Raw genomic sequence first — 16,139 nt, forward strand, 5'->3', positions numbered from 1 at the left:
ATTACTTTGAATAGAATAACCTAGGCCTATATATATATATATATATATATATATATATATATATATATATATATATATATAGTATTTCGCCAGAAACCACTCCTATTGTCAAAAACCATCGTCACTGCTAGAAATCGCCACTATGGAAACCATCGTCGTTGTCGCTGGAAACCTCCACTACGTCTCTGAATTCACCTTCGTTGTCAAGCTTTTTGATGATCTACAAGACGACATGGACCTCTTCGTCGGAACGCCTTTGATCTGAAAACCCTTGTCGGAATGTCGCCCTCGTCTTCGACGACGTTGAGCTCCATTCTTCGACGACGTCGTTCTGATATTTCCATATCTGTTCGTCGTCGATTTTCAAATCTACATCGATATGCAAGATACAGAAAACCCTAGCAACCGCCGTTGTTACTCGACTTCACCGGTGTCACCCATTTCGCCACCGTCGTCGTTTTCTTAAACCCTAGCTCTAGGCGGTTTGAACTTGAAGTTTCTAAAGTAAAACCCTTTTTGAAATCTATGTTTTTGATTAAGGATTTAGGTTTATTGAAATATTTTTTGGGAATTGAAACTGTAGATTTTATAAATGGAGTTTGTTTATGTGACATTCCTATTTTCACGGTCAAAAAAGACTTTTTTATTTATGCTTATTTTAAAACAGAGTATTCTTTATATTGTGGAATTTGTCCCATAAAAGTATTTCCGAAGAAATGTTTTCCATTGATTATTAAAACTTGGGATGTCATAACCGATACAAGAAACATAAGCATAAATGTAGTCATTATAGGCCTTACAATTTCTTTTATACTATGGCATATCATTCCTCGAATCTCTCATCATGTCTGAACATCATTATCTTTGTACTGCTTCCTATGATACAAAGAAACTAAGTATAACATGTCACAACTTATCATTTCACACAACCTTTTACTAACTAATATTTTCTTTGATACTATGCACAACAGTACATTAGTATTTTAGGTGAGTACAACAATACGATAATACTTTGGTGACAACACAACAGGTCACAACTTATCATTTCACACAACCTAGGAAAATTGGATGCCATGTATTATTTGGAATCGATGTTGACTCTGTTATTTGCTAAGTGTATGTTTTCAAAGTTATATAAGATTAGGAATGCATAGCCCTAACATGATGGATTCTGCCTCATTTCATGTTCCTTGTTTGGTTGTGGACTTAGGGTAAAAACTTTATTTGACAGTCTATGTGATCATGTTTATGTATAACTTGCATGCATAAGGCAACCAGCGGTGTTGATTGAGGTTTCTGGTTCTGTGAGGATTGAGAAATCCTAGAAGAGTCTAGGATATGTGTGTGCTATGTTGTATGAGTTATGTTTCTAAGTATAATATGGTGAATTGGAGGAATCGGGCCTGACCTTGAGGAATGTATATGTAGGTGTGGAAAGTAGTATTGGGCCCATACTACTGGAAGCACAAGACCTGTACCTAAGATGAGTGCAGAGCTGGAAACTCCAAGGAAACCGGTGAGGAGAAGTCCCATTAAATCTCTTTATCGATTGTTTTCTATGTTGTATTTTCAGTTTGAGGAAGGTTATGACTATGCGAGGAGGTTCAGGTTCAGAATCGGGCTCTGGTTCGGGTTCAGGTTCAGGTTCAGGTTCAGGCGCTGAGCCGATTGATGAGAGGCTGCATGAGCTCATCACAGTCGAGGTTACTCGTGGCATCCTTGACGCTACCCTGGTGATTTTCGGTACCGTCAAGGAGGGGATTATGGAGATCATACAGGAGCGGATCCGGTCATTTCGAGCCGAGATTGCCGCAGGACAGATTGGGGATCGAAGTCCCTCATTCCGGGAGTTCAAGCCACGCGGAGCACCTGAGTTCTTTGGGGTTAAGGACCCCATCGCTAGCCGCTGCTGGATCACTGACATGGAGAATGCTCAGCGAACGGGCTTTTTCCCCGAGGCGGAAAAGGTGGGATTCGCGTCCTGTTTGCTGAGGGACAGAGCGCAGGACTGGTGGGAGGAGGTCACCAGGGCGGTTGAGACGACAGTTGTTATAGTGATGACTTGGGAGGATTTTATGCAGAGGTTTTATCAGGAGTTTGCACCGGCGATTGAGGTGCAGCAGCTGGTGAGGGAGTTCAAGGACCTTCAACAGACTACAACCACTGTGGTTGAGATCACCACCAAATTCAAGGAGAGGGCATTGTTGGTTCGGCAGTACGCTGTGGATGAGGAAGATGAGATATCATGTTATGCTGAGGGATGATATCAGGGAGTTTGTGAGCTTTTCAGGGTGCAAGACCCTAAATGATATGATTGAGAAGGCCTGTGAGCAGGAAATTGAGTTGGAGCTCCGGACGTAGTGGAAGCCGGAGCAGGTGTAGACAACAGTGGGCCAGGACAAGAAGCCCAAGACCACCAATACTCACAGCAGAGGCCAGTAGGGCGGGCTCCGTATGTTTCAATTATGACCAGGAAGGTTACGTAAGCAGGAATTGCCCCAAGAGAGCTCTGATTTGTTTCCACAGCAACCAGACCGGCCATAAAATGCCGATTGTCCGAGAGTGACTGGAGGAGCGGTGGTGGCGAGGACAAGAAGCCCAAGACCACCAATATTTACAGCAGAGGCCAGTAGGGTGGGCTCCGGATGTTTCAATTATGACCAGGAAGGTTATGTAAGCAGGAATTGCCCCAAGAGAGCTCTGATTTGTTTCCACTGCAACCAGACCGACCATAAAATGTCGATTGTCCGAGACTGACTGGAGGAGCGATGGTGGCGCCTGTGCCTGCCACTTTGAGGATTACCGATGGCCGCCAGGGCAAGGCGGAGGCTCCTACGGTGAAGAGCAGGGCTTTTCAGTTGACCATCAATGAGGCCCGTGCATCGCCAGATGTAGTTGCTGGTATGTGACTTAACTATATCTTTTATTGTTTCCTTGTTATGCTTATATTTGCTATGATCTTGTATAGGGACCTTTTTGGTCAATGGGCTTTCTGCTCATATTTTGTTTGATTTGAGGGCCACCCAATCCTTTGTATCTATTGCGCTCAGCAAGAAGTTTCGATACGCTCTAGGGACTTTGGACTCCCCTATGGAGGTGGAGATCGCGGATGATCGTATTGTGAGTGCTGCGAGGGTTTTCCGAGGGTGTGTTCTGAACATGTTCAATGAGGGGTTTTCTATTGATTTTGTACCGATTCCCTTGAGGGGGTTGAAGGCGATCATTGGGATGGACTGGTTGGGGCCCAATGGGGCCGTGATTGATTGTGAGCGGAAGATGGTGAGAGTTCGAACCCCAAGTGGGGGAGAACTGGTCATTCGTGGTGAGAGAGCTTCGCATGGACCAACTCTCTGTTCAGCTGTGAGGTCTAGGAGGTTTCTGCAGCAGGGTTGACCTGGGTTTTTGGCTTATGTTTCAGATACACTGGTTAAGGCCATGTCAGAGTTAAGCAGGGTACCCATTGTGTGGGATTTTCCCGATGTTTTCCCGCGGATTTGCCAGGAGTGCCTCCCGAGAGGCAGGTTGAGTTTCAGATTGATTTGATGCCTGGTTCGGCTCCGATAGCCAAGGTGTCGTATTGCCTATCACCGCATGAGATGTATGATTTTGATTTATATCTAAAGATTATAGACTTGGACTTAATGGATTAAGTTGTAAAGATGCATTTTTTGGGTCCCTTTGAAACTTAAAGTCTAGATCTTGTTTGTTAGGACCATTCTAATGGACAAAGTTGGATATTTTATCCTTTATGGAGCTATTATGAACCATAAAAATATGATCTTGGGTGTTGTATGTAACCCATGCATGTGTTAAATGGTCTTAATGGGTTAAGAACATAGGGTTTTGGAAATTAAACACTTAATGGCCATGTAAGACTATAAAGTTGGAAACTTTATGGTCAAGGACATCATTTTGGGTTTGGATCTGGAAAATGGGCTTAAGAGCTTAAGGATTATCCTCTTAATGAGTTGGTTTGGCAGCCAGCTGCGTACGCTGGGCGTACAAGGCGTACGTTGCTCTTACGTGGTCAACATGCCTGTACCTGGTCAACCAACGTGTACGCTGGGCATACTCAGTTGGGTTGACTCAGTTGACTTTTTGAAATTTTGACTTTTACCTGATTTTGACCAAGTTTGACCAAGGGGTATTTTGGGTATGTTGGATTGTGTTTGAGAATTGGTCATTTGGATGGATAAGTGACATTTAGAGCCCAGATTCAGAGTTAGGACCTCATCAGCTATTAATCAGATCGAGAGGTGAGTTTTCCTCACTATAGTTACGGGTCGAAGGCACCAAGGCCGGCCCATTGGATTGGATATCCTGTTATATTGTATGTTATCGTGTTATAGTGATCTGTTAGATCAGTATCCTGGTATATAGGATGATGTTATGTTTAGTGATATGTAGATCTGCTTGATTGTCTGTTGACTGATTTTATATTTATTTGTTATATGTGCACATATTTTGATTGGTGGTTGAGGCTTTACTGCTATGTACATGAGCCAACAGACCGGGGCCATTCCAACCTGATGGTTGACTGGGCCCGAGGGTATTCCAACCCGATGGTTGACTGGACCCGTTGTATAGTGGCATTCCAACCTAGGGTATTCCATCCTGAGGATGACTGGACCCAGAGGTTGATTGGGCCTGGGGTATTCCAACCCGATGGTTGACTGGACCCATAGTGTATTGGCATTCCAACCTGGGATATTCCATCCCGAGGATGACTGGACCCGGAGGTTGATTGGGGTTGGGGTATTCCAACCCGATGGTTGATTGGACCCGACATGCCGTTGTATATGTTATTTGTTATGTTTATGTGGTGGTATTTTAGGGGAACTCACTAAGGTTCGTGCTTACAGTTTTGGTTTATGGTTTCAGGTACTTTAGAGGACCGTGGAAAGGCGAAGGCGTGACCGCACACATCCTGATTTTATGTCGTTGATCTTGGGAGACACTGATTTTTAAATAATGTTTTGGAAACAATGCTTTTGTAAACACTTTTATTAGTAAATAGGTTGTTTTGAAAAGTTGTTAATTGGTTGAAATTTTTTGGATGTTATACTTGACTTCTTCTATATGCACCGTGCAGACCACGCGCATACATTAGACTTCGCAAACTGTTTGTTTTTCTTTCAAGACTATAGACCTAAAAATGTATTTGTGTCCTCGGCACAGATGTAGACCAGAGTTTTAAAACATCTTCTAGCCTAAAAAACACATATATCTTTTTTTTTAAACTTAGATTTATTCCAACTTTATGTATGATAAACAATTTGAAAAAAAAAAAGTTACAATACTTTAAGGAAAAAGGTTTGACGACACAATTATGACCTTTGTGATAAATTTATAAATAAAGATTTAATTGCAATAATGGTCGTTGGAGTTATTTATATAGATACGAAAAAAATCCTAATATATAGTTTTTGTGCCAAATTTTATAAAACATTATCTAATGTAGTATCATTTATTTCTTGAGAAAAATATTTATGACCAATTTTTAATAGATTTAATTGAAAAAGTAAAATGAAAATTTTGAAATTTTTTACTTAAGTTCAAAGTTTATTTTCATCCATTTTATGTCCTAAATTTTTTATCTCTAATTACAAAGTTTATGTATAATTTTGCGACCAAAGTTTGTTGGTTTTTATCAAATATATATGTTAATTAGTATAATTTTATTTTCACTTTTATATAATAATACATAAAAGTTGATCTCCATTTTTATTTATCTATAATAAAGTCACAAAATTATTGAAAAATTCTTTTAAGTTTTTTTTAATCAGTTTAATTAAATTTTATTTAATTCTAGCAGTCTGTAGATATTAAAAAACAATCTTCTTCTTTCAAACTACATACGTTTGATCCACCTCTTCTACTGCAGAGGTCTGTAGATGTGTTCCACAGACTGCATATATTTTACCTCAAAAAAAAATCAAACAACGCCTTAAATGTCTAATAATGTCACTAATGGATGAACCTGGATGATCTCTTATGTTTGAGATGTTACATATATGCAATTTGTTGCTACTAGACAACAATCTATGTCCATCGTATTGGTATTTATTATTTATATACTCTATATTGAAATTCTCTCTTTCCCAAAAAAAAAATTAAATGAAATTATGGGTTCAAACAGATAGAACCGATTCAAGTTCTGTATCGTTCCAGTTTTATCAGATGTTCCTTTTTATCGGATGTCCCCGAAGGGACACCGATTCAAGTTGATTTAAGGTCCGAGACAAAAATAAAAGATGAATCCCTTCACAGTAATTTTTTTAAGTAAAAGAAGGCGGTGACTTAAATATATATATATATATATATATATATATATATATATATATATATATATATATATATATATATATATAGGGTTAAGTTATTTTGTTTTTACTAACTATTGTGTGCCAAAATGCACAGATCTGGACCACCGGATGGAATATAATCAATGGTCATGATCTGAGGGTCTATGATAGTCCAATAGGATAGCATGTACCATATAATCATACAAAATTCAACAAAAGGGTATTTTGGACAATTAACTATATTTAAAAAATGAAATTTTCGGATTTTTAGGGATAATTAATTCCCTTATTTTTAAAATTTTGAACTTTTTAAATTAATTCAAATTTAATTCTAATATTTTTTTAATAATAACCGATTTTATTCTGCTAGAATGACAAACAGTCAGTCATAAACTAGTTAATATTTTCGATTTTATTCTTGCAGAATATGGTTCCATTTAAGATATTTTTATAATTAACATGCTTAAAGAATTACACAACGTATTATCAAGAATAACATTTTTTAGAAACTATGGATTCTATATGAAACAAATTTCATTCTTTTAGAATCACTAATTACATTAATTCTTAAAAAATAAGTCTATAAACAATAATTACATTCATGCTAGAAAGAAAAATTTGACTAATAATGTTTAAGAAATACATTTATTCTTAAAGCCTAAAATTAAGAATAGTTATAAAAGAAAAAAAAAACATTAACATCTAAAAAAACATTAATTCATTCTAAAATAATATTATTGTTAAGAATCGCTTTATACATTCTGGAAGAATACATTCCGTTGGAATACACTTTCTGTCTCCATGTTTTTTTTTTCTTTTCCATATGAATGTAAGCCTCTTCAAAACCTAAAAAGAAAAAAAAAATATCAAAATATAACAAAAACATTAATCCATTCTGAAAGAATATTATTGCCAAAAATCGGCTTTTATACATTCTTGCACAATACATTTTGCTATAATGCAATATTGTTCTCCATGTTCTCTTTCTCGATATAAATCATAAATTATATCAAATATAAAACATTATCAACATAATACCAAGTTAAAAATATGAATCATGTATATGTATTCTTAAGGAATCGGCTAGCATAAAGTCATGAAAAATTCATGCAAATATCCCCTCTATTTGTGTAGCTGTTTAAACTGAACCTGCATTAGTGGCAAAAATGAGGACATAAATTCAATTACCCAAAACCAATTACGTAAAATCGATTAAAAGAGAAAACAAGTTTATTAAAGGAAAAAGAAACTTACAGGTCGACTGAAGAAGGAGAAAAATATGTCTAACTCCTTACTAGTCATAACTGTGCATGTTGCTACTAAAATGGACTGTTAATTATGATAATGATGGATTTCGATTAATGATGAAAGGTAACATTATATATAATTAAAAAAAAATGTTACCTCCACAAGAATTTGACAAGATGTGTTTTTTGCTACTAATATATAGTTCTCAATCGCTTATCGGTTTAGACCCACCTGTCAAAATTAACAACAAATAACTAATAATTGACATATCAATTAAGAAAAAAAGATAAAATGTAACTCACTAAAAAAACATGAAAAATAGCGAATGATCTACCGATTCCCATGACCTCCATGGATGTTGTGATGATTGTAAGTTATAAATTCAACAAATGAGTAAAAATTAATAAAATGATCACTAATAAGGTTAAGAGAGAAACTCATGAGTAATAAAGTTATGCCCCATTTTAGCCTTCTGCTTCTTCCGATTCATATTTTGGTGAGATTATAAATTAACATGTTCACAATTTGAATAGAAAAAAAGATCTCCCCTTGAAGTCCACTCGTGATTATATAAAAAAGATTCAACATTCACGTCAACTTCACAGTGGGTAGTCTTTATTTTCTCAAATTCCTATAAGATATACTTCATAATGAAATCGAAAAAGAGAATAATTTGCATACAAACGTGTGACTTAACTTCAACGCTTTGACGTGCTTCATTGCCGACTTCTCCGAAACCCCTTATTTGATTTGAACTCAAATCAAATAACATGTTTTTCTCAAACGAAATTCCTTTGTAAAATCAGAAATTGAGTAAAGAAACATACCAGGGCTACGATTTGAAAGGGAACTCTTTCTCTATGTCCGACAGTTGTGGTGTTGGTGTACGGCGACAATGGCGGACCTATTTCGACAATGAATAACAGTGTCCGACGGTGGAGAGAGGGGGAGAAGAAGCGGCAATGGTGATACGATGTAAGTGATGATGGAGAACGTGATAAAGGAGGTCGACGGCTTTTAGGGTTTTTAACTGATTTCACTAATTTTAAGGGATATTAAATGTTTAAAATATTTACCATAATTAACCGTAGTCAAAAATACTATTATACCCTTACTTATTTAATAAATTAATAAATTAATTGCTAAATTGTGATTGGAGCATTTAGGACACACAATATTTGCTAAAAACATTTGAACCTATATATATAAAATGGATCCTAACAATTTGCCCTGCACCATCACCATTTTGTCCCCTTTACTGACATGGCCCTAGAAGTTGTAAGAACTCTTAGCTCCTTTTTCTAACAAAATAATCGCTTTGAAATATAATCAAACGATGAATCATGGATGAGGGCCACGAGTTGAGTTCTATAATAAAATAATGTGAAAATGGCCTTTGGCAAAGATAGGAAAAACAATAATTTTCCTTTTAAAAAAAAAAAGAATCCTACCCTATGATTTATCTTCTCTATAAATAAAAAAGATTAATAGAATAATACAGATAGCAAGTGCTCTTTATCAATATGCTGATATTTATCTATTTAATGATCGATGAAGTGTTGTTGATGTCATACTAGCAGCCATCTTCTCAAAACGAGCGTGTATTCCAAATTTTTAATTCCTTTATAATAATTAGTGCACAGTCAATTAAGGTAATCATTTTATCATATTTATAATATCACTTGTTTCAGCCATACATGACATACAACATTTGTAATTTGTATATTGATATTGTATAATAAGCTTAATTATGTCTGAACTTGTCTTTTGCTCGTATTTGAAGTAGTATTACATGGCTTCAGCCAGAAGCTGATCGATGGCTATTTCAAACCCTGTTACAGCTTTAGACATTTTTCTTAAATATGTAATTTTCAAATAATCTTATTATTAAGCATATTCAATAGCTTAGTATAACACCAGTAGACACTCACATATATTATTTTATGAAAAAAATCAGTAAATGATGAAAGTAATAGTCTGACTCAAAAGTCAAACATCTTTTGTTTCATGAATCCATACTAATTTCCAACAATTTTGTGTAAATAAAAACTTGTTTATGGTTTTAAATTACGCAAAAACTGTTTCTTAACATATTGTTAACATGACCATTTAAAAATTCATATCAAAGTTCCCACCATTTTCATCAAGACTTTCTAATGAAGACAATTTGACTTATTCAATTCCCACTCAAAACCCTGTGACGTTTCCTTCTCTACCCAATAGCTTTACAAACTCCTCTCATTTGTTACAATTGCTTCCTGACATCAAATTCCAAATTGCAATAAATGATTTATTTAAATGTTAGGATCGATAGCAACACAAATACAATAATGATGCAAAAAATGGGAAAAAGAAGGGAATACAAGTTTTACTTGTGAAGTACAATTTCCATGACATCCACATCTGTTTCTATGATTTTTTTTTTATTTAATTTTTGATCAATTCTGACATTGTGTTTGGATCTGCCAAGACAATGATGGTTTTAACTCAAATATAAGACTCTAAATTCAAAATTTAGTAATTGTACTTAAAAAAAATACTAGTACTATTATGCATAAAACTATAACAGGGATTTTTCTTTTATGCATAGTAGCACTAGTATTTTTTTGAAGTACAATTACTGAATTTTGCTAAGAGAATTAATTATAGTAATTGATTTCAAAATTCAAATCATCAATAGAAAACAAAGAAAGTACCTATTAGAATAGTTGTTAGTGAATTGGATTTTCCTAGGCCATGGGAGCATCTCAAAATCATATACCCTCAAAAAGAGTCCTCATGGAGAGATGATAGACTACAGAATATAGAGAGACATAGCAAACCAAACCATGTGGAACACTAACACTCCCCCACAAACATTGATATTTGTGTAGTCACGTTTTCGCTCCAAAAGAGCCCTTACAAAGATTGGGTGGACTCCAACATAAATAGAGACATACGGGATCATGATGTGGGACAGTAATAGTACGTAATAGACTCTTTGCTTGTGGTATTCACACATATACGTAACAGGTGTCTTCGGTTTTTATCTTGGATGTAAACAACAAGATTGAAGAAGGTCTCTCAATCCTGAAATACGCACGCCTTTCAACAAACAAATGTCATGTGGAAGACGACTTATGCTTGTACCTGCTACATTTAACCATTTTAAACATTTCAACTTACAGATGCCGATTGGGATATCTTGTAAAAACTTACACTCCCCTAGGTCTAGCCGCTCTAAATGTTGTAATCGGTCAAGATCCTCCGGTAATTTCTCAAGTAATTTACAATCATCAAGTCCGAGACATTTCAGATATTTCAACATACAAATGCTATCCGGAAGATGTTTGATGATTATGACAGATTTAGCCATTCCAAATGTTCTAATTTGCCAAGATCCTTTGGTAATGTCTTAAGTGAAGAACAACGAAAAAGAGTGAGTGTTCTCAGACGTTTCAACATACAAATGCTATCTGGAAGATGTCCGATCTTTGCATACGACAAATATAGTGTCTCTAAATATTCTAATCGACCAAGATCCTCGGGTAACTTTTCAAGAAAGAAACAATCTATAAGATCAAGAAGTATCAGATGTTTCAATTTACAAATGCTATCAGGAAGATGTTTAATCTTTGCAGATGACAAAGTCAATCTTTTTAAACATTCTAATCCGCCAAGATCCTCAGGTAACTTCTCAAGACTCCAACAATGTTTAAGTTGAAGAATTTCCAGATGTTTCAGCATACAAATGCGATCCGGAAGATGTTTCATATTTGTCCTAGAAAAACTTAGCTCTTCTAGACATTCTACCTGGTCAAGGTCCTTGGGAGCCTCCAGATAGCCTTCGAGTTTAAGCTTTTTTATACAACGTAAACCACAAATGCTTACTGAAAATGTCTCAAGGTTTGTGCAAGCACACGGACCTTCAGAAATAAGCTTCTCAAGATATCTAGTCACTGAGGGATCGTCAATGTAAAAGCATTCAAACTGAAACTGTCGCAAAGTATTGTCCGGGTGAAGGGGACATCTTTCAAGGGACTTGGCAATCAGATGTGACTCAGCTGAAGGACCAATCTCAAGTGATTCATCCCTTCTACTAGAAGCAACATTCCTTTTGTCAAACAAAAAAGATGTAAACCTCAAACAGCCACTTAAGTCCAAGTAGACAAGATTTTCTAGACATCCAAAGGGAACATGAAGTTGTAGCAGATTCTTACATTCTTTTAGATCTAACTTCTTCAGATTTGGAGTCAACCCAAGGTCAAAGGTTTTCAACTTTGAATGACTAATGTTGAGGGATGTGAGCTTTAGACATTTATCAGCCATGTGAAGGTCTTTCAAATCATAACAGTAGTTAAGATCTAAATCCTCCAGATTCGGAGTCCACCCAATGTCTAGGGTCCTCAACTGTGAATTAGTGAGTGTCAGGGATCTGAGATTCAGACATTTACGAGGCATGTGAAGTTCTACCAAAGCGTTGCAGTCTTTAAGATGTAAAAGCTCAAGATTCACACATGAATGAAGGTCAATGGTCTTCAATTTAGAACCACTGAGGTTAACAGATATGAGCTTTAGACATCCATTTGGTAAGCGAAGTTCTACCAAAGCATTGCAGCCTTTAAGATGTAAGAGCTCGAGGTTCACAGCAGGGCGAAGGTCGATTGTCTTCAAATTTGAATCGCTAAGGTCGATGGATTTGAGCTTTCGACATCCATTGAGCATGTGAAGTTCTACCAAGTCACGGCATCCTCTTAGAGACAACGCCTCGAGATTTGGACTAAGCCCAAGAGAAAGGGTCGTCAACTTTGAATAACTGAGGTCAAGAATCTTGAGCTTGTTAAGAACCTAACATAAACAAATGAACAAGATCAATATTGGTTTAATTACAAAGCAATGGATGTATAGCATCATGTAAAACAATCAATCAACCATAATTCTACCTTTTTTTCTCCCCCTTCCCAAAGTTGTACGATTCTGCTTTTAACCATCCTAAGGGTAACAAGATTATTAGCTTGAAATGTGTTGGGTAAAGCCCATAAAGGGTACCGGTACCAATGCAGATATTGTAAAGCATTTGGAAAGTATTGGCTGACATTATCATATTTCCATTCTCCACCAAAATTATGCATTATATCTTGAGACATGTGAAGAAATCTAAGTTCCTTCATCTTTCTAAGACCCTTCATAACAATTTCAAAATTGCCTCCCATTAACTTGAATTGTATGTATCTTGTTGCTTTAGTACCCTGTAATGCAAAAGCAGTCACCATGAAACTTGTGTCATAACAAATGCATAATATGCTAGTTTCATAAAACTTACAAATAAACTTGACCTTACCAAGTCATTAGCCAATATATCTTTAATTTCATCGTCAATCCACAATCGGCTGTGTTTCTCAGGCTTATCTGGGTGCAAACGACGAACAATATTTCTGCCCATTTCTTCAATATGGTCATGCATGCCCACAAACTCATAAGGTTTACCAATAGTTATGAGAGATTTTTGCTCAAGAACTTTTAAACCATTTCTGCCATGAAATCCACAACTTTCAAGCACTTCGATTGCTAAGTCTTTTGACCACCCTTTCAGTAAGCATGCAATATTTAGGAATATTTCTTTGTAATCTTCCTCCAAATTGTTATAGCTTAATTCTAATATTTGAAGAGTTTCCTTTAACGGAATTGTTTTTAATCTTTCTAGTGCATCTATCCATTCACTCTTATTTTTACCACAAAGAAATGAACCCAAAACTTTTATCGTTAAGGGAAGACCAGCAGCATACCGTACAACTTGTTCCGATAGCTCTTCATACCCTTGAATTGGAATCTCTCCCCCAAATGCATACCTACTGAAGAGGCAAATCGCTTCCTCCTCTGATAACAAATTGACATCAAGAATCAACTTCGCCCGGTGTGCCACGAGCACCTGCTCATCTCTTGTTGTAATGATAATTCTACTTCCCGGTTTGAACCAATAAAGATCACCAGCTAACGCCTCAAGCTGGTCAATATGGTCCACATCATCTAGAACAAGAAGAGTCCTTCTATTACGCATCTTCTTCTTCATCATGATTTTCCCATCATGAACACTACTCACATTGATGCTTTGATCAAATAAGGCATCTTTAAGGACTTGATTTTGCAATGATTTCAAACCAGACAAAGAAGTATTTGAATTTTCCCTAACATTCTCAACGAAGCTTTTAGCTTCAAACCGAAAGGATATTTGATCAAAAACCACTCTGGCCAAAGTTGTCTTCCCAACACCTCCCATCCCCTTGATACCGATTACACGAACATCATCAGTACCAATTTCTAAAGATGATACAGCATCCTTTACCCTGGTCTCCATGCCTATTAGTTTTTCATCAGCATTGAAATCAATGGAACGTAACTGTAGTGAAATTTCTTCAATAATTTTTTGTATGAGTTTGGCTTCATGCCTATATATTAAAGAAGATTCAGTTAGTTTGCTCAAAATCCCACGTGAACTATAATAAAACACAAAGTATATGAAATAATAACATAACCATAGAACATGAGATGTCTTGGATGACCTTTTCAGACATAGATTACTAACAAACAAAATGAAGGAATATTGCACAGATATGATAATAGAATAGTGATAACCGTGCAGATTGGAAATTAAACTAATACTAGTAGATAAGCTCAAATAACTTCTTTTTTGGTTAGGGTTGAATTATGAAAAAAAAAAAAAAAAAACGGAGACCTCCTTTTTGAAATTATTAGAAAATTGAAATTGGAAACCGAGTTGCAATGGACATGATTAGGAATTATTCGTAAGTCGTAAGTTCGGCTAAAATCGATAAGAAAAAAAGGTCCCGGCAGGTCAAAATGGGGTCAAGTATAACAACCCGGTCCAGCCTATATCGACCAAAATGGGATCTTGTGATCAAAATTAAAGAATAATTAAACAAAGATATGATCGATGAAGGAAGGAATTACCCATTTGAAGTGTTCTTCAACTCCCATCCAGCCAGATCTGCGGCTTCTTTTAGAACCTCTTTCCATTTCCCAGCAGCCTCATCACTTTCATGTTTAACAAAAGCTTTTCCGACTGCCCCGCTTTGATTCCGGACCTCTGTCGGTTCCACATCATAGAAGATGGGGTATGCAGTATGCTCAGTCGTCTTGTGACACTCCATTATCATCACAAGCTCCTCCAAGCACCAAGCTGAAGATGCATAGTTCTTGGAGAAAACAATGATATAGAATTTTGAGTCTTTAATGGAACTGATGAGCTCATCACTGATCCTTTTCCCTTTTCTAATTGCCTCATCATCCTTGTAAGTATAAATGCCTTGCTGCTGAAGAGCATTATAAAGATGATCGACGAAATTGGTGCGTGTGTCTTCACCTCTAAAACTCAAAAATACATCATATGTAAAGCTTTTCTGAATGGATGCAATCGAAGAAGAGGCCATTGAAGTTTAAGGCTTGAAGGATCTCCTATTCAGATCTTTGTTGCGTAAAGTTTATGTGAATTTTGGATGAGTTGACTAACCCTATCAAGAAGATGGTTGTGTGGTAATGCCAACGCCGAGTGATTGAAAAAGTGGTATTCTGGAGAAGGAACTACGAAGCCACTTTTTTGGAACTTTATCAGGACAAAATTAGGGGGTTTGGAAGTTCTTTTCTTTAGAAGGATTTGTATGGGACTTATATGGGAATGTGTTTGTATTAAGCAAAATGAATTTTTGATTAATTTTTATATGTAAATTCATAAAAAGTCACAAAAGTTAGGTTTTCGTGACTTTTTAAAACTCATTCTTTTACTTTTTGAAAAAGTCATTTGAAAAGAACTTTTTATTTATCCAAAAATCTTTTTGCTTTTTTTTTTTAAGTTTTTGAAAAAGTTAAAAGTTAAAAAGTCAATCCAAAAGCAATGTCGAACACCCATTACGTTGATAAAACGGAAATTGAGTTTTTTTTGGTTTTTTTAAATATCGTTAATTATTTATTTTTGAAAAATAACCTTTTGATTCAGAATGGATGATTCCGGATTCAAAAACTGATCCAAACCAAATACTATAGACCAATGATATATATATATATATATATATATATATATATATATATATATATATATATATATATATATATAGGAGTTAGGATCAAATGAGAACACCAAAAAAGTTGAGAACGCGAGAACAAATCTGAGCTCTTCAAATATTACGATCTAAGGCTAATATAATTTATAAAGGTCATGAGATGAAAATGTAAATTTCTAAAAGTTATGGGATGAGATTGTAAATTTTTAATAGTCTAAAGGGTAATATGGTCATTACATGTTAACCTATTTTCGTCAAGTTGCTGGAATCTCTCTATCCCCTCTCTCTCTCTATCTCTCACTCACGTATCCTTCTTCATCTCACTCTCTAAATACAAATTTCAAACCTTTAAACCCTAATTGAGCCGTCACCACCATACACTTCCAAAACCATCATCACAACCTTCATCTTGAGATTCCAGACTTGCAAATCGATTTTAATCAGAAAGGATTGTTCTCGATTTTTCTTAAATGTGCTGCAAGCGGCCAATCATGGTTTGAAGGGCCCACTTGCGAGCCAAGGAATAGGACTT

The 16,139-nt window shown here is 35.8% G+C and overlaps 1 protein-coding gene across 1 annotated transcript; it reads right to left on the reverse strand.

The window, feature by feature from the left end:
- Positions 1 to 10,670: 10,670 nt before the first annotated feature.
- LOC145137138 (disease resistance protein RPV1-like) lies at positions 10,671 to 15,177 on the reverse strand. The gene is made up of 4 exons (XM_079071276.1): positions 14,502 to 15,177; positions 12,874 to 13,978; positions 12,476 to 12,781; positions 10,671 to 12,380 (listed from the first exon to the last, which is right to left on the reverse strand). The coding sequence occupies exons 1-4, from the start codon at positions 14,978 to 14,980 to the stop codon at positions 10,890 to 10,892; spliced, it is 3,381 nt and encodes a 1,126-aa protein (XP_078927402.1). The 5' UTR covers positions 14,981 to 15,177; the 3' UTR covers positions 10,671 to 10,889.
- Positions 15,178 to 16,139: the final 962 nt, after the last annotated feature.

The sequence above is a fragment of the Lactuca virosa genome, chromosome 9, assembly GCF_052849685.1.
Source record: "Lactuca virosa cultivar CGN04683 chromosome 9, Lactuca_virosa_CGN04683_v6, whole genome shotgun sequence".
In the NCBI taxonomy this organism is placed as follows: Eukaryota; Viridiplantae; Streptophyta; class Magnoliopsida; order Asterales; family Asteraceae; genus Lactuca; species Lactuca virosa.